This window comes from Polyergus mexicanus, unplaced genomic scaffold, assembly GCF_030449975.1.
Source record: "Polyergus mexicanus isolate NDT 795.1 unplaced genomic scaffold, iyPolMexi1.0 SCAF_5, whole genome shotgun sequence".
Classification (NCBI taxonomy): Eukaryota; Metazoa; Arthropoda; class Insecta; order Hymenoptera; family Formicidae; genus Polyergus; species Polyergus mexicanus.
This window is the reverse complement of record NW_027223325.1, coordinates 2,817,220-2,836,903: the sequence shown is the minus strand read 5'-3', so window position 1 is coordinate 2,836,903 and position 19,684 is coordinate 2,817,220. Positions and strand designations below refer to the sequence as shown.

The 19,684-nt window shown below is 37.5% G+C and overlaps 3 protein-coding genes across 4 annotated transcripts; 2 read left to right on the top strand and 1 right to left on the bottom strand.

Annotated features, from left to right (window-relative positions):
* The first annotated feature begins 135 nt into the window (after nt 1–135).
* Atpsynf (ATP synthase, subunit F) lies at nt 136–1,039 on the top strand. Its single transcript, XM_070296252.1, has 4 exons — nt 136–350; nt 440–538; nt 678–794; nt 876–1,039. The coding sequence occupies exons 1-4, from the start codon at nt 254–256 to the stop codon at nt 902–904; spliced, it is 342 nt and encodes a 113-aa protein (XP_070152353.1). The 5' UTR covers nt 136–253; the 3' UTR covers nt 905–1,039.
* A 654-nt stretch (nt 1,040–1,693) lies between these two features.
* Nucleotides 1,694–18,074, top strand: Hel89b (histone acetyltransferase 1). 2 transcript variants are annotated; one of them, XM_070296699.1, is made up of 16 exons: nt 1,694–1,877; nt 2,586–2,638; nt 3,328–3,575; nt 3,676–4,028; nt 4,259–4,610; nt 4,691–5,313; nt 5,385–6,160; nt 6,243–6,804; nt 6,914–7,208; nt 7,415–7,710; nt 7,799–8,112; nt 8,375–9,125; nt 9,207–9,479; nt 9,661–10,299; nt 10,369–10,568; nt 17,396–18,074. In XM_070296699.1, exons 2-16 carry the CDS (start codon nt 2,628–2,630, stop codon nt 17,415–17,417), a joined length of 5,715 nt encoding a protein of 1,904 aa, XP_070152800.1. In that variant the 5' UTR covers nt 1,694–1,877; nt 2,586–2,627; the 3' UTR covers nt 17,418–18,074. The 2 variants fall into 2 exon arrangements, with proteins under 2 accessions (XP_070152800.1, XP_070152801.1); XM_070296700.1 differs by having other exon boundaries at nt 10,369–10,613.
* Agps (alkyldihydroxyacetonephosphate synthase) lies at nt 10,364–19,599 on the bottom strand. The gene is made up of 6 exons (XM_070296701.1): nt 19,409–19,599; nt 18,678–18,767; nt 15,367–15,647; nt 13,646–13,934; nt 12,427–12,736; nt 10,364–12,207 (listed from the first exon to the last, which is right to left on the bottom strand). Exons 1-6 carry the CDS (start codon nt 19,489–19,491, stop codon nt 11,434–11,436), a joined length of 1,827 nt encoding a protein of 608 aa, XP_070152802.1. The 5' UTR covers nt 19,492–19,599; the 3' UTR covers nt 10,364–11,433.
* Between the last annotated feature and the right edge of the window lie 85 nt (nt 19,600–19,684).

The following is a 19,684-nucleotide window of genomic DNA, read 5'->3' as shown; positions in this document are numbered from 1 at the left end:
ATAACATAGAGCGAAACCAAAATTGCGGGCGCGTACCTACCGGGAAGATCGCGCCAGACGTGACTACGTAGTTCTCGTGTTTCACAAGAGAGTCGTTTCGCATAGATCCATTTAAGTGACAGCTCCTTCCGAGGTGATTTCATAATCCACGGCTGATCGAGAGCCGAGCAATCGAGGATTGTACTCGTTCGTTCTGCTTCGGACGTGTCGTCCGATAATCATCGATTCGGCTGTAAAAGCCGAATATTTCATCATGGCGACGAAATTTGAGCTGAAGATCGGTGGCTATCCCCCGGAGTACAGTGCTGCAAAACATGGACCGTACGATCCTGCGCGCTATTACGGGAAACGTGAGTTCGTTTGTTGATAACTCGTATATAACTCTTCTACTTGACCACACGCTTAATAATCTTATGTAATGGTCCTTTATTTAACGCAGCCGACACCCCATTTTTGGATCTGAAGGTCGGCGAGATCCCCGCTTGGATCGCGCGACGTCAAAAGACTCCTCAGACGATTATGGGAGCTTGTTCAAGAGGTACTTCGTGTACACTCCAGAGAGGGGCCAATTTTATCAGGCGAAAATTGCATAACACTGCAATCCCTCGTCATGTGTGATTTCGAGAACAATAATGTTCGAAAGGAACCTCTATCGTAACATTGTCTCTGTTTTGCAGCGTTTTGGCGTTGGCAGCATAAGTATGTACAACCCAGACGAAATGGTATAGCTCCGTTCTTCCATGTGGCAGTTGGTAGTATAATTGTGTCCTACATAATAAATTACAAGAAACTACGTGAGTAGAAGAATATAGATAATTAATATTATAAATTAATAAATTTCAATGCAAGTATAACACTCTATTATTTCATTTCAGGTCATCATAAACATTACAAATATCACTAATTGTATTGTTAGACATCTCTATGATAGATATCTCGATTTGATCAGATTACAAGGAACTTATGTATCAATTGTTCAGGAAAGAGATATTCAACTTATTAGAGTTTGTTCAAATAAACATTCTTAGTATGCACAAAAAATATAAAATTTGTCATACCGATTATATTAATTCCTATATCAATGCATGAAATAACGATCAAAATTATCTAAGATTAACAATTATATTTTAATTTATAATATATAGCTAATCTCATATTTTAATAATTATAATATTAAAATTTGTAAATTATAAGATATATATATATCTTTTTTATATTGTTCATGCCAAGCAACATAAAAATAGCAGGTTAAGTGAATTCAACTCTTTGATATTTTGCCATAAAGATTTTTCAATTATATGTATTATAAATTACAATTATAGTTATCCTATGTAAATAATAACACTATAATTTTCTAAAGGTTAATCAAATTAATATCTGAGAAAACAGTTTATAATTTAACCTGGAAATTTCACCTATGAGACGCAGAATTTTATTCATTATAATATTTCTGTTCGGAAGAATGAGGCCATGCGCTCGTGTATCGATGTAAAAGCTCATATGTCGACGTCGTCATTGGTCCAAATGGACGTACGCGTAGCGCGAACAATTTTCACGCATCGTAGACGCGTATCCTCGCGCGGTTATCGAACGGACGGGGACGGCGATTGGCCGACTGACGGATGACATGCGCGCGATCGTCCAATCGGAGCAAAACCAGGGGACAAAACTCAGGTTCACCAGCAATATGGCTGTCAGTATAAATTTGATGCTTGTAACATGAGTTTCTCTCCGAGAAATTTGACAACCGTAAGCGTAGTTTCGCGTTACAAGCAACGTGATGTGACTTTGGCGTGCTCGGCACGCTGGGAAACGGCAATGCGGGTTGGCTGAAGACAGAACGAGAACGATCGGAAGGGATTCCTGCAGGAGCAAAGGTACTAACGGGCGCCCCCCCCGTTCGTCATTCTTGACGCGCGCGCTCCTTATGTCCATATTGCGCTCGCAATCTTATACATCGCGATCTTACCCGCGTTTTTTCCTCGATCGCGGATCCAGCTCGATCCGCGATCGAGGGAGAGACGCGATCGTCCACGCGTGCTCGTCGTATCATCGCGATAAAGCGCGATGGTTGAACGACGCGTCCCCTCGCCAGGTCACACACGCGCTTCGTCATCTTCATCCCGTTCTCCTCTTTCTCCCGATTTCGTTTCTCCAGACCGACTCCCTACTCTGAGCATCCTCTCATTTTATAATCGCCGCGATATTACCGCAATATCTCTCTCTCTCTCTCTCTCTCTCTCTCTCTCTCTCTCTCTCTCTCTCTCTCTCTCTCTCTCTCTCTCTCTCTCTCTCTCTCTCTCTCTCTCTCTCTTCCGGTAGAAGAGATAACATTTTACTCTTCGGAATATTAGAAGAGAATATGCCTGGAAGTTGCATAGCTATAGAGGGTACAGTCATCTCTGTGTAGAAATGTGAAATGAGACAGTCTTAAGAACTAGTTAATACTGATAGTTTTCATCCACGTTTGACTGACATTGATTTGCGTTTAAGTCCTTGCGTATTACGAGTATTATGTTTGCGATATTAATTTTATGTAAAAAAGAGAAAACAAGTTGTAATTATTTGTAATCCTTTGATTTAAGGTATTCGTAGGCAATTTCTATTCAGCAATATTATACATCATCATGACGTCAAGGTAATTTTGTAATAAAATTATACAATCTTAGCAGTTTTTCACTTTGAATGCTCATGTACACCTATACCAAAAACGTTTATGATTGTCTCCTTTGATTTTTAACCATTTATAACGAAACAACTAAAGTCATTCACTTTAGCATTGTAAGCAATTGAACATGAATAGAGATGATCCACAAAGAGAAAGAAGAACTTATATGCTTATTTAAGAAAAGAAATGAAAATTGAAATTTGTTTTGTGAAATACTTAAAAAATAAATAGTAATTTTAATAAACTTTTTTCATCTATACTAAATATTATATTGTCTAATTATAAATTATATCTTGTAATATTTCTTTCTTAACAAGATCTAAATCATGTTATAAAATAGTATCACTTTCATAGCGTTCTCTTTGCTCAAGGAAAACGGAATGAATATTTTTATAAGTGCTGCAAACATATGAGTATTCAAGGTAAACTTATCCAGTGAATATTATGAATGTATAAATATTAATAGTTGATATAAAAAGCAGTTACGCATTAACATGTTTATCGACATATGTATTTGTTAATATATACATTTATGCAATTATATCTCATGAACAGTGTAAGCAAATATACATTTTAAAGTATCTCTAGTGTAAGTTTTTTAATCTCAATAAAATTAGCATTATGCGTTACATCGAATAATTTGTAATTTACTTTTATAGATTGGATAGATTATTTATACTGTTGGAGACTGGAACAAATGCGGTAACTAAAAGAGCAGCTGCGCAACAGCTGGGGGAAGCACAGAGATTACATCCTCATGATTTGCATCATTTATTAGCAAGAGTCTCTACTTTATTAAAATCTCCACAATGGGATACTCGGGTATCGGCCGCTCATGCCGTGCAAGCTATACTTGCTCAAGTTCCACCCTGGGATCCAGAATATATTAAGAAGGAAACCTCTGGAGGTAATAATAATATATTTCATTAATTAATTTTTAGATTCCTGTTAATCTAGAATCTTTGAAAGATTGAATTATATGTTATATGATTGTCTTGAATTAACAGATGAATTGGAAGTGACGAAACAGAAAACTTCCACTGCTAGATTGAATTTAAAATCCTTCGACATGGGCAGAGTTCTAGCAGGTAGTTCACATCTTACTGGATCAGAGGGCAGCGAATATGATTTAACTATATCGGAGGGAGACCAACTATCACTTCCTAATCAGCAGGAAAAACTAGCCGCAAAGTTGGGTTTTCATCCACGTTTGATGGGCGTCGATACTGCTGATTTATTTACTGTTGAAGATCTTACTCCAATGGTGCAGATGACACAAGTCACCACAATATCTGTCGATGAAACTTTGAAACAATCAGGAGGATTGAGCAGAAGAGAAATGAACAGAGCAAAACGAAAAGTATTACACTTTTGAGCGTTATTTATAATCAATATTTATAATCAATTTATTTATAATCAATTATAATCAATTTTTTATTTATAATCAATATTTGTATAAGTTATAATCAATATTTTGTATAAGTTATTGATTAGGTTATACAAGCAAATAGATATTTTAGAAAAATTGCTTTATATATTTTATTAAATATTTTAATGCAAGTATTAATTATTTGTATCTTGATAATATAGGCGCGTCAATCAGTATCGAAACAGCGATCACGCGAACCAGAGGATCATCGTGGTAACGATGACCATTCGAATTCAACGAATGCTCAATCGCCAGTGACTAATACTGAACCTCCGGTCAAAAAATTGATATTAGAGGAAATGATCTCATCAGACGCTGGATCGAAATGCAGCGTACCCAGCGAACTCGTAAGCGGAGTGCCAGATGGGACTGGATGCTGGCCCGACTCTGTTGTAAATTGGCCTTTAGAACCCTTTGCAGAAAGCTTGTGCCAAGATCTATTCAGTCAAAAATGGGAAGTGCGTCATGGGGCAGCGACAGCTTTACGGGAACTCATAAGACTCCATGGAAAAGGTGTGTAAATGCTTTATTGATGTCTCTGTATTTTTCCGAATAATACTAAACCGCTACATGTACGCGTTTGAAATGCACAGGAGCGGGCAAATCGAGAACTCAGACCATAGAAGAGATGCAAGAAAGCCATTATGAGTGGATAACGGACGCTGCTTTACGATTATTATGCGTATTAGGACTCGATCGATTTGGAGACTTTGTTTCTGACCAAGTTGTTGCGCCAGTACGAGAAACGTGCGCACAAGCGTTGGGATCGCTCTTCTTATTAATGCCCGGCGGCCAACAAGCTAAAGATACTAATGGCGTTTTTGACGGAATACTCTCCATAGTGCTGAAACTCTTGGGACATGACGAATGGGAAGCCAGACACGGCGCGCTTCTTGCACTCAAATATTTATTGGCCGTACGAGACGATTTATTGGACGAGATGTTGCCGAGGGTGTTTCCCGCTATTATACAAGGACTTTCTGATCCCGTGGACGATGTGGGTGCGGCCGCCGCGAGCGCGCTTATACCAGTGGCGTATGCCCTACCGCGATTGTTGAAACCAGCGGAACTAGAAGCGATCGTGATACGTCTTTGGCAATTGTTAAAGGAACAAGACGATTTGGCCGCGGCTTGTAATAGTTTTATGGGTCTCTTGGCCGCGATACTCTCATTACCATCAGCACACACTTACTTGACACCTCAACCGTTATCACAGGTAATGTATCAATATCTCTTTATTATTTCGGAGAATATCGAAATTAATGATTGAATAATGTCTATGTTTAGGTGTTACCACGTTTATGGCCGTTTCTCAACCACTCGAGTTCGAGTGTACGTAAAGCCACGCTGCGAACACTGCAGACTTTGACCGAGGATGACGGCGATCGCAGCGAGGATAAAAAAGAACGGTGGGGCGAAGGTGGCGGAATAGTTCTGCAGGAAGCATTACGACATGTATTTCAGTGTGTGCTGATTGAACATATTACCGCAATACAAGACGTAGCCGAGCGTGTCTGGGAGAATCTAGTCGTACAGAGTGATCTCGAGTTATTGCTACACGCGGCGTGTCCGCACGTCAGTACATGGCTTTGCCTTGCTATGCAGCCGGAATACGTGCCATTCAATTCGAATCTATTAATGATCGTCACTAGTGGCATCACTAAGGGTGCGAAGAATAATCAAACAATCACCTACTGCGATGGACAATCGGATACCAGCAGTAATGGCGGAAACATAAATGCGACCGCGAAAACGTTATCCGAGCTGAAAATGTATATTGGCGGTATCGAAACAGTGGCGCTCAACGTACGAAAGGCAAACGTGGTGCAGGCTCGTTGTAGAGCATCTCGTATGTTAGGACTATTGTCGCACTATGTCGTACAGCCCGCGCCGGGCGTGATTTATCCACCAGACGTGCCCAGCCCAGCGCTATGTTATGCCAAGGTATTACTAGCGCATCTTAACTCACGATCAGCATTACAACGCACAGTCGTGGGACTCACGATGTCTCATTGGGCGACCGTAACTCCCCTAGAGCCGCCCGAGATACCAGATATACTCAGGTACGAATATGCGATTTCTGTAAACAGGTTGAATTTATTGCTTTCATATCTATATTAATAACAAGAAATATTTCTTTTAAAGCGACAGACTATTGGCTTGTTTAAACGAATGTATGTACTACGACGAAATTGCGGCTTCCTTTACTCGATTGCTGCACGAAAGTCGCGATTACATCGCGACTCTGAAACATTATAAGCTGCCTGTGCCGGTTGATGTAGATTCGTCCGGCGTAATGACTCTCGATCAGATCGCGGCACTTGCTGGGAAAACAATTCCTGCCCTCTGTGCCGCGGGAGTAAACGCAAGCGGAGCTGGAAATATCAGCGGCTGTTCGATACCTATTAAATTGAAACCTAAATTAATAGAGAGTTTAGAGGAGAGAAGGCGAGCGTTAGACGTCGGAGCGGCTACGACGGCGGCGCAACAACAGTCGTTGCACGTTATGTCAATGGCCGCGCTTGCTGGCGCCGCCACAATGTTACATTGCCTTCCCCAACCTCCACAGCCGCTCAATCCGTTGGTGAAACCACTGATGGAAGCTATAAAACGGGAAGAGAATGAGGAATTGCAGAAATTGGCTGCAAAACATTTGTCTCATCTAGTCGATCTTTGTGTCGACAGGAAACCCTCTCCGAACGCAAAGGTTTGCATATAAAATAGCACACGTCAAATCATATTAAAAATGAAAACAAACATAATGCAAAATATCCATAATCTTTTCTATATGTTACAAAATGTGTTGTCTATTATAGATTTCTACCAATCTATGTACATTCCTATGTTCTGATGTCGAATTCACACCGCGAATATATTGCGCCGGCGATAATGATATTTTTGATGGAATACTCACTTTGAATAACAGGCAAAAGCATGCCGAAAGAATAGCGTATAATCGTGGTGCAAGTAGTGGACTCGGCGGTAGTCGAGGCCCTGGTAGGCCACCAACGACCGAGATTCCTCTAGAAGAGTTGCTCGCTTGCGAAGAACCAGAAGCCAAAGCTGCCAGAACGCGACGCCGTGGAGCCACGGTAGCATTAACAACCATAGGTACATAAAAAGAATAAAATAATGTAATTGTTCAAATACATATATCAATTAAAATTAATTAATATTTAACGGTCTCCGATTTTCTTTTAATCTCTACAAAGAAAAACAATCTATTAAATCTCAATTAATATTTATGTGGATGATTCATTCATTCATTGTATAAACTTTTTTTGTGTATCTTAAAAAACGTTCCTGTATTCTTGAAGCTACTCTCTTCGGTGCTCAGTTACCTGTCCGTCTGCCTCAGTTATGGGACCTGATTTTACCAGACGTACTAAAAGATACGAACAAGCAAGATAATGTACAAGAAGAAGATGGGAATCAATTGATCTTTAATTTACAAGTGTTGGAGATCATGGCACCTAGTTTGGATAAATCTCTCTTACCACCCGCATTAGAATGTTTGCTACGTTTATGCAATTTATTAGCGCATCCATATAAAGCTGTTAGGCATATGGCTTCGCGATGTATAGCTATATTAGCAACTCTAGATGTGGAGAAGGTAATATTTAAACTCTATCAAACGCACAGGATAAGAATGATACATATACATATATAATAAATCATAATTTTGAAAAATTCTTTTCTAGACGATGGTATATATAATACGAAGCGTTATACCACTTTTAGAGACGACCGGTGGTGAAAAAAAATGTTCCTCGGGTATAGTGGCACCAAATAAAGTCGATTCCGTACGCCAGGGAGCCGCGGAAGCTCTAACCTGCGTCGTAGAGAGCTTAGGGGTACAAGTGATACCATACGCTGTACTATTCATGGTACCCTTACTCGGACGTATGAGCGATCAGAATCAAGCTGTAAGATTGGTTTGTAGCGCGACATTCGCTACGCTCGTGCAACTGTTACCGCTGGATCCTGGCGCAATCGCAGACCCACTGGATTTGGTGTAAGTTATTTTTCTATGAGTGTACATAAGAAAGAGTGCATTTAATGTTCGTGACGAAATTCTTGGAAAATCACTTTAGTTTTTAAAAATTGAAATAACGGTCGATTCCACAGACAATATATTTCACTAACTTTTAAATTAAAACTTGAATTATTAATGCAAGCTGTAAAAACTCATTGTCTCATTCACTAATTGTGTCTGTCATCAAAAAGTATAACCAAGCATATAAAAAAGTAAAACAAATGATAACATTGCGTTATAGGCAAGAGAAGACGCAGGAACGAAAATTCTTGGATCAGCTTCTGAATCCTCGTAATATTCCTAATACAGAGCTACCAATTCCTGTAGCTGCGGAACTGCGTTCTTATCAGCATCAAGGTTTGAATTGGCTCAATTTCCTGAATCGTTACCATCTTCACGGAGTCCTGTGCGACGACATGGGTCTCGGAAAAACGTTACAGACTCTTTGCATACTGGCACTGGATCATCATCGTAATCCACAGGCACCGAGTAGTCTGGTAGTATGTCCGCCGACTCTTACAGGTCACTGGGTATACGAGGCCGAGAAATTCTTCAAAGCACGAGATTTGTCGATTATTCAATATGCCGGGACACCACAAGAACGTGAAAAGCTGCGTCCCCGGGTGGCGCATCACAGACTCGTCGTCGCAAGTTACGACATTGTACGAAAGGATATTGAATTCTTCGAGACGCATCAATGGAATTATTGTGTGCTTGATGAGGGCCATGTGATAAAAAATGGTAAGACGAAGAGTGCCAAAGCTGCGAAACGACTGCACGCCAATCACAGACTTATATTGTCCGGCACACCGGTACAGAATGATGTGCTCGAGTTGTGGTCTCTATTTGATTTTCTGATGCCGGGCTTTCTCGGCAGCGAAAAACAATTTGCCGCTAGATATTCCCGTCCTATCTTGGCTTGTAGAGAACCAAAGGCAGGACCGAAGGAGCAAGAGGCTGGTGCTTTAGCTATGGAAGCTCTTCATCGACAGGTTAGTTTACGGTTATTATTATCGTGAAAATGTCTCGTTTTAGATCAGATTATAATGATAGAAATTGATGTTATACTATAGGTATTGCCCTTCTTACTGAGACGAAACAAGGAAGACGTATTACAAGATTTGCCTCCCAAAATCACACAGGATTATTACTGCGATTTGTCGCCTTTGCAACGTATACTTTATGAGGATTTTCGCACTCGTCATTCGGCTACTCTTACCTCCTCCGGTTCCTCATCTTCGAGCGATCCCCAGAGCGGTCATGTATTCGAGGCGCTACGATACTTACGAAATGTTTGTAATCATCCTAAGCTGGTGCTAAGTCAACGGCATCCACTTTATCAAACGGTATATACTTTTAGAAAAAATATTCAAAAAGAAATGTGTTAAAGAAAAGCACTTTAGGAAACGATAAACATTTCTTGTCTCAAGATATTAAATTTTTCAAATTACACAATTTTTAGTTTTTAAAACGTACGTAATGTAATATTTTTTATCGTCATATTCAATTATTCTGTCATATTTTTAGGTTTGCGATATGTTGAAACAGCAACAGAGCACACTGGCGGAAATCGAGCATGGTGCCAAGTTACCCGCGCTGAAGCAATTGTTACTAGATTGCGGGATTGGACAACAACAGCTACAGCAAGCTCGTTCGAATTCCTCAGTCACCGCGAATCTTGCCGCGGAAAGCACCCAAGAACAGCAGTTAGTTAGCCAACATCGCGCTCTGATTTTCTGTCAATTGAAAGCGATGCTAGACATTGTAGAGAAGGATTTATTACGCACTCATCTGCCGATGGTGACTTATCTCCGTCTCGATGGTAGCGTACCGGCAGCGCAGAGACACTCGGTCGTGGCACGTTTCAACGCCGACCCATCGATAGACGTTCTCTTGCTGACTACTCAGGTCGGTGGTCTTGGACTAAACTTAACAGGAGCGGACACTGTCATATTCGTGGAACACGATTGGAATCCCATGAAAGATCTCCAAGCAATGGACCGCGCGCATCGTATAGGTCAAAAGAAGGTGGTCAATGTATATCGCTTGATCACCAGATCGACAGTAGAGGAGAAGATCATGGGACTGCAGAAGTTTAAGCTCCTTACTGCGAATACGATAATATCAACGGAGAACGCTTCTCTAGAAACTATGGCTACGGATCAGGTAAATAAACATGATTACTGTCTAATCTACCAAATTCGTTTAAAGGAGATATATAATAGATATAATCAGTTGTTAGATTTATTCTCGTTGGATAACGGCAAGGAGAAGAAAACGGATCATCATGAGGACGCTACTTTGTCAAAACTTCCCGGCCTACCAGGGTTCAACCGTTCTGTGTTGGATATTCTACCTGAGCTATGGGAACAGCAACAGTACGATGATGAATACGATCTCGACTCATTTTTATCTACTCTGAAAGCTGATAGCCAGTAAGCTTGTACTTCGATAAATCATTGAACATAGATTAGAACTCGGTAAGTTCTCATCGAGTACTTTCATTTTGGAGTGGAAATTGCCACGCAAAATCGAGTGAACATATTGTAGAAATCAACTCCGACTGCAAACTCTCGCTTACGCGCAATTCGGAAGTTATAGCACATCCCAGTGGCCAAAAGCGACCACTTAAGTAATTTATGTATTTAAAAAATAATTTACACGTTTAATTAAAAATTAATTAATTCTTAATCTAATCACATTGCGTTCTTGTTAAATGTTAATATTAAAAAGAATGACATACATCGTACCTAAACTCAAATAGCCGGTATGATAGTAAGTAGAGATAGATTAAGATATCTTGTAAACGTGTGTGTTTTGTTTAGTTATAATAATTTATAAAAATGCCGATACAATTATTACAATTCCGCATTTGTACCAAACAATGCCGGTGCATAATTATTATATACACTAGTCTCTTTTTCTTTCTTTCTCTATAACTATTATGGCGAGTTAGTAAACGACAATACCAGTTGCCTCAAAACATTCGCTATCTACGTACATTCGCATATTTTCATTGATAGAAATATCGAATTTTTTTCCCCGAATTGTTCTCTGACACTAGTAACGGCATTCCGTCAACGAGATTCGCGTTAAAAGATTGCGCGCAGAATAATCCTAATAACAAGTCGATGAGATACCGTAACTTTCCATCAAAGTATACGAAATCGTATCAATTTGCCGCGGCGATCATATTATCCATGACGGTTTAAGATATGGACAAACCGTCACACTAATAGAGTACGGAACAACTCTACAAATTATTCTCCAGTGCCACATATATAGCTTCACGCGTACGATTCACAGTTTTGATTTATACCCTGAAACCAAGTTACCAGCTGCGAATATATTATGTGGATCCAAATGTGTCTTGGTCGCTCGATAAAGGGAAACACCGGCTTCTCCGACGGCCTCAGAATAAAAGGATGCCCGTATTTTGCCTACTCCGTGATGATGCGAAAGAGATCCACCACTCGCGAGTATTTCTTCACGCGCCGCGTGCTCAATGGTCTCGTAAGTTTCAACGGGTTTCTCTATGCCCACGTAACTGATCGCCATGTAAAAATATATGCAGCAGCCTGCGTCGTACGTCTGCGTGACACGACAGGAAATAAAATATTTGCGTACGCCGTGCGCGTGACATTCCCTGGCCACACGAGACTTGACATTTCTACAGAGCGATAATGCGCGATTCCAAGAAACGGAAGTCTCGAATGATTCTGCTAACACATTAAATTCGAGTCCGAGATCGCGGATGTATGCTATCACGAACGTTAACATGTAACCACGTTCACCATTTGCCTCGCCTGCCGGAATGCCGCCGTGCTTGTCAGCTACCTTGTAAATTTTCCGTTCTTGAGCCGCAACGTCCGCTACCGCGTCGCCCTCCATCAACAACGTGGCCACGCATATGTGATTCCATCGGAAACCTTTTATTCTGGTGATGTACATTTGTTTAAGTCCTTGCAATATCAGGCCACCCCAGCCAGCCTGCGGGCGTAGAGTTTGTCCCATTTGAAATTGTTCGTTGTCCATTAGACGTATGCTGGCGGGTTGACATCGTTCCTTCGCGATCTATACATATTCATAGAGCACTTATATATTCTGTTTGATATTTCTTACTCGCAACATGTGGAGGGAGGGGGGGGGGGGGGCGCTGTGCTTCCTTTTTATTATCTCTAAAACCCTGTCTCTTTCACCGCTGTCGTCACGGTATTTGTATTAGACAAGTATTAGCAAAGAAGCACGGGCCTCGTCGGTTAATGAGAAAGTCAACACGTCAAAGATACATACCTCTCGTAACGCTTGAACGCCACTTGAAAAATTCGGGAACACAATACTTCCGTATTTCACTACTCGCGGTAACGGTCTTATTTTCAATACGACTTCCGTGACGACACCGAGAGTTCCCTCGCTGCCGAGAATTGTGTGATCAAAGTCCGGACCGCAAGACGCACGTGGTACCAAAGTACCTCTTTCCAATGTGATAACTGGATCCTCCGTTCTGCCAGTGACCATTCGCATTCGCACGACCAGATCCTCAATATTGCCATATGTGTTCTTTTTCATGCCGCTAGCCCTAGTCGCCACCCATCCACCTAAACTGTTCGGGACGAGTTATTTTCAACCTTGCCTTGTGCACACATTTATATTCTTTTTCTTTTTTTCATATTACAGAAAACAGCTTTAATTATTATCTCTGTCGTTTGGGACTAAGTGTCTGATGTATGTAATGTATCTTTGAAATATGTTTGGTGTAAAGTATGGAATCTGTATTGGATATTTTTTACGGAGAAAGATGAATGTATATGGATTATCTTTTATGTGTTGCGCATTTAAGATAGCTGTCGCTCACTCTGGACTAAAGTATTGAATTCTAAAAGAAGATTTCAATGACAAAGAGTATGTTTTATGTTATATGTAGTAATTATTGTGTCTCCATATATCTAAATATTTTAAATATAATTAATTTGTTGTTTGTGACATCCATACATACTAACATCATTACACAAAACACTGCAAGATACTAATTGACATTATTCATTATTCATATTAACTTAAAAAGCTTTTTTTAATTGTATATCATTCTATGGCTAAATGTGTGTTTTGTGTGTGTGTGTGTGTGTGTGTGTATTGCATTCTTTCAAAATGTTTATTATCATTTTTTATTATATAATGTGTATCTTTTGCTAAATACATACAATTCACATTTTATATAAAATCAATTTTTAATTTTATTTTACAGCAAAATGCGAATTATTATTGGAAAAGTTATCACCAATTTTAACTGAATTCAGCGAATAAAAAGTATTTCAGTATTGATTAAATATCAATATTGATAAACTAATTTCATAGAAAAACAATTTTTAGACACATATTATAAAGAAACAACTGAATTTCCTTTCATCGAAAGTGAACCATTTCGTCCATCATCATTACAATGTGATATATATCTCAGATACGTTGATATAAAAATTTTATATAATTGAAGAGGGACCCGTTAATAATGTACCTGGAAAATTCATAAGAATCGGGCTCGTGACCGCACGTGAATCCTTGAAGACGAAGCATTCGCTCCAAATCTTGGCCAATAATGCCCGATTCGCAGCATATTAACAAATTATCCCTGTCTATCCATAATATTCGATTCATCTGCGACGTATCTAATGAAATTATCGTTCGGCGTTCATCCGGGGGACAGCACGCCGCGCGGCTGACGCTGGTTCCACCACCGAATGGTATACAAACGGCCCCGTAACGCACACACATATTGACAATCCTGACGACATCGTCGTGACACTCTGCAAACATGAATATTAATAGAGGACACTTTGCATAGCCAAGATTTTTCCGAGGAAAGAAGTAAAATACACGTTTTCATTTTTTCGATGCGTAATGGAAAGTATAGTAAATAACATATCACAGATAATAAATTCAATTTAAAGCTGTAAAATATTACAAGCTATTTTTTATAATCGACTATTAGGGATAGGTACAATTTTGTTGAATGATTCCTTTTGAGAGACAAATAGATTGTAGATAAATGCCGTTATCAAACCCTTCAGGAAAGCGAGTCCCCTTCATTTATTTAAAGGAATCGTATACTCTTCTTCGCATAAAATTGATTCTTTTCTTGTCATTTTGCATATAAAAGTTGTAAGTTAAGATATATTGAAAACGAGATATATTTTTATATACATCGATATATATTCTGACAAAATTATTCTAAAGATATAAAAGAGAGGCATATTTCGAATTGATGTTGATTAACTAATTTAAGGAATATTAATATGCCTTCAATGTATTTTAAAATCTTTCTTTTAATGTTTTATATATTGAAGTATAAGAAAAGAAATCACGCAAATGGTTGAATTCAACCTTGTGCATAAGAATCGAAGTTTAATATTGATTATTCTTATACAACTTGCATGTCGCGTAACATTATGCATATAGAGATTTGGCAATGTGTTTTTAACATTTAATATCTCAAATATCGCCGTATAGAATCAAGTTGTATCGAAGATGATTTAAGTTACAATTTTCATTGTCTATAAAAAAATCACTTATATTCGGTTCAAATTAATTATAAAATTACATTGAAACATCGAACTTATTGATAAAATAATATTGTAAGTACATATATATAGGCAATTAAAACAAAATTAATTAAATGAATCAATTTGAATAATTTGTATAAATTAATTACCAAAAAATACTTAAAAATACTTAAGAGTCGTATTGATTAATCCCGAAATAAAACAACAAGATGACTATTAAAAAGTTTTACAATATAAACATTAAATGAAATGAAGATTTATATCGTACGTTGTGCTTTTTTATAATTATAAATAATAGACAATATATATAGAATATCAAACTGACGACAAAGGATTGCTAGTAGTACTATGCAATTGCATCAACAATAATTAAATAGGCGGAGTAGTGTCATTCTACTGATTGTAGGCTTACAAAAAAAAATTCTGCATACGAAAGGTAATGGGAAAAAAACTCTGCATTTTAACATCAAGATTGAAATATATTCTGCATGTGGCTCATATATCGCTCTTTAGTTTATTTGCGCTAAAGAAATTCGTACTTAAAAATCTACAAATTTACTATTCAGATATATTGCTTTAGACATCTAAAGAGAATATTTTAATAGATATTAAAAATATATTAAATTCCGTATATTTTTGCAGTTTTTATGACGATGATTGAAGAATATAAACTTACTCGGCCACACGACAATATCCGGTATTCTCTCGAAAGAGCCGTGTTTCAAAAAATAAACTTCTCGCAGCGTATGACCGTGTGCTCGAAACAGACGATCGACGCCATCGATCGAGTGGTCGATCCTCAGCTCTTCGATCGCTTTCAATAATTCCGTCGAAAGTATTGGTTCTGGAAAGTGCGTCGGTAAATTTTGAGGATCGAGCTTCATGTCCCATGTTATATCGAAGGTTTTTTCGCACCACTTTGTGAAGTATGGCAATTCCCGGTTCCCAATGGGATATCTGGTAATATAATATTTATGCATTTATACAGGGTGTTAAAAAAAACTGTTCAATATTTATATGGTAGATAAGACATATCATACTGAGTAAAAAAAACCTTAGTAAATATAGGTCAACCGTTTCTGAGATATAAATTTTTGTATGTTAGCATCATGATTGATTTATTGGCTTCTACCTCGCATGTGACGCGAGAAGAAGATAATCTGTTTAAATCTTTATCTCGATACGCTCTTGGCATCTTCTTCTTGCAAATCAGAAAGATCCGCAATTGGTAGAAGCCAGTAAGTCAATCATAAATCAATCATGATGCTAACATACAAAAATGTTTATATCTCAGAAACGATTGAACTTTCGATTTATCTTTACTAAGGTTTTCTTACTCAGTATGGCGTGTCCTATCTACCGTATAAATATGGAAAGTTTTTTTTTACACTCTGTGTATAATGTCATATAAAATATATTAAATTTGAATTTTACATATATAAAAGTATGATATATTCATAGAAAAAAAAATAGAGAAAGAGAGACTAGCACATTTTTATTTTTAAATTTCTTTTAACTTAGCATCATTAGATATAAATTACAGATTAATCATATAATTGGATATTAATTCCTAATTGGTTGCTCTAGTTCCGAATTTATGGCTCCTACATATTAGCAAGAAATAAATGCAATAGAATCTTATTTATATTATTCGGGCTAATCAAAATGACAAGATGTCTGGATAGTCGATTTTTCTAAATAATCGAAAGTGATCGATTATCTTCTTATCATTTATCTAACCATGTTCTGTTTAATAACATGTTGTATTTGTTTGGATAATCGAACATTCGGTTAAATTCGGATATTTGGATAATTTTTTACTATATTAAAGTTAATAGTGCCGACTTGTCACTACGCTAACAATTACATCTTCCATAAGGAGAAACTTCGGAATTAATTTAAATATTTTAATATATCTCAAATTCAGTCTCAGTACTCTTGTTTCGCTTTCTTCATTCGATTATACCTTAATATAACTTTAAGCAATTTTACGCGGAGCTAACCATCTGAGTTAATATTATCAACATCGAAAGAGATTCTATTTCTTATTATAAATTATTATCACATGTATGCAGAAAAATATGCAATAGAAGATATAGGTTAAATATCTATAATTACAATTGCTTAAGTCAAGTAATGAGTTTACAATAATTATTGCAAGAACGTTCTTACTTTACGCTAGACCAGCTGTTCAAAGTTGCATTGTTATTATAGTACAGTGGTCGTTTTAAATTTATCATACAGAATATACATTATATAATTCTAACGAGATCTAGGAATATAATTTGCATCAAGATACACATTGTATATCTTACACGCGAACCACTTTATATAGCTTTGATAATGAAGATATAAATAAGATCTTCTCTTATCATCTATTTATGCTAGATACACAATTACGACTATGCACGAGATGCCATATGTATTATTTACTACTCTCTTCTACATAGCAGTCTTATTTGAAAAGTTTCGTTTCGAGTCTTATTTAAAATATACGAACGATCGTCGTCGAAAGAAAACTTCAGATAAAATTTACATAATAACACATATTTCACGCGTGAAAACTCGCGTTGTCTTTATATATATTGACATAGTAATCTTATGGAAATTTAAATATAATTTCTAACGATTTTGATTCTCGTATTAGGATTGAAATTATGCGTAAAATAATCGTTAACATATTTATGACGTTATATTATTTTCAGACCGAGAAGCTCTTCTTATTGAATCAATTCGATGGCGACACCCTACGAGTTTCGCTCGATACGAAGCGCAAATAAAAATTGCATATGTATTGCGGAGAACATCGCGGAACATCTAGGAAAACGTGTGTTACGAAACCGTGAAACAATGCACGAGAATTCTAAATCTACTAATGTTGCTGACATCATGTCCTGTTAAGAAACCTTCACTTTAATTATTCCCCTTGAACAATTAAAATATATTAGAATCGATTGAATTGAAAAAATTATGTCGATTTTGTAAAAAGTTGGATGGATAGAAGAAAATAACAAAAAAAAAAATAATAAGAGTTTAAAAGAACAATTTTTTCGCGCGCGTACTTTTTATATCATTATTATGCGCTTTTCATTTGTAAATAATTTGTACGTCTATAATTATTACGTTATTCATAATTGTTAATTTTCTTATTGTTCTTTGCCTATTTTTATTACGTTTTATATCATAATATAATATTTGTTTCTGTTTTACAAATCAAGGTAACTAGCTTATGTAATCTCTCAAAAAAGCAGCACAAAAAAGTCAAAAGACATCTTAAAGATATCTAAAAGACAATAAAATGTCTTTAAGTTGTCTCTTCGTCATCTTTTAGGGACCTTTGCTGTCTGGGCTCAAACAAGTTGTATAAAAGATCGCAAAAGATTAATATTTTATAATACAAGTATTTACGATACATACATCTATAAATTTTCTACCCGTACGCAAAGGAATAAAATCTTTCCTTTTTCTTTCTTAATAATCTATGAAATTAAGAAGAATGATTAAAAATTTATATAGAATCTCTATTATTCGAACTAACCGATAATAAGAAATTCGAATAACCAATTTTTCCGAATAATCGAATGACTATAATTAAGTAAAGAGATCATTTTTCCTGTTTTTTTTTTTGTGTGAAATGTATTTTTGTTTCTTATATGACACATATTAATCGAATAAATAATCGAATATTTTAATACGCCATGTTCAGATAATATACGGAGATTCTATTATACATAATTCATTTAAACAGTTAAAAGAATGTGTATTTTAATCCTTTTTTAATTAAATCCTTTTTAATTAAAATTTTATTTCTCTTTTCGTTTTCCCTTAAATCTCTCTAACCGCCTTTTGTTATTCGAAAAAAAAATATAATATCACGAACGTGTCAACGGTTATTTGTTTAATGGCGGTTTGATAGTAGTTACGCTACAAGATATATCGATCAATGTTAATTGGAATTAAATCGCAATAAAATTCCATGAAACTCACCTGTTACCGGTGAACTCTATCAGGAACTTGTCGTTTACGTGAAACCCGGAATCCTTGTAACCCCAGCCGTTCCATTTTAGCAACTGCTGCCTTAAACACCAAGAGGAGCGACGACCGATAATGTGAGTGAAGATCCGTCAAAGGAAAGCCGAATATAATTATAGTATACTCGCAGCGCGCACGAGTCTCAAAATATTTCGAATCGCCAACACACGTGCTACACACGATTCGTCACGTGACAGATTGTTTGACCAATCGATCGAGCGCCGATCCGGAAAAATCGAAACGTGATTTTTCGAAATTACCGCATTTTTCTCCGAGACGGATAAACATTATATCCGCCTACTATCGAATATTAATAATGTGACAGACAAGAACAACGATTCGCTCTCGTATGGATGATTGTACAGGGAGGCAGGTTTAGAAAAAGGGAGTGTCTTATCGATCGACATTACGATCATGCGACCGCGCGAGGGTGTATTTCATGACGCGGGAGAGTCATGACAATGAGTCACGAAATTTTTACACGACGATAAGAGGTGTGGTTGGCCGCAATTAAACGCACGCGTTAGAGACCGTGTGAGTTACATACGTCGCGCATGTTGCACCGTGCACAATTCACGTGTACACGCACCATGTATATACGTATATGTATTATATATATATATATAGAAAGAGAGAGAACTTGTGTTCTTTGATTCCGTCTCGCGGACGAAAATCGCAACACTGACCTGATTTTTGGCACCGCGCTCTCGAACTTGATCGGCTCGTTCGCGGCCGCCGTTTCCGCGATCTGTTTCTCTTGATCGGACATACTCTTTCCGCGCGACGGATCGATAATTCGTCTATTGTGTCAGGAACAAACGCATTCCTGAAACACGCGGCGACGGCTCCGCGTCCACTATTGACACGCGCACCGGCAAACCAAATTTAAATCGATACAGCCTCCGCCCGACCATCCATCCACGAGCCAATCCGCGCGCGTCTCGCCAACAGCCAATCGCACG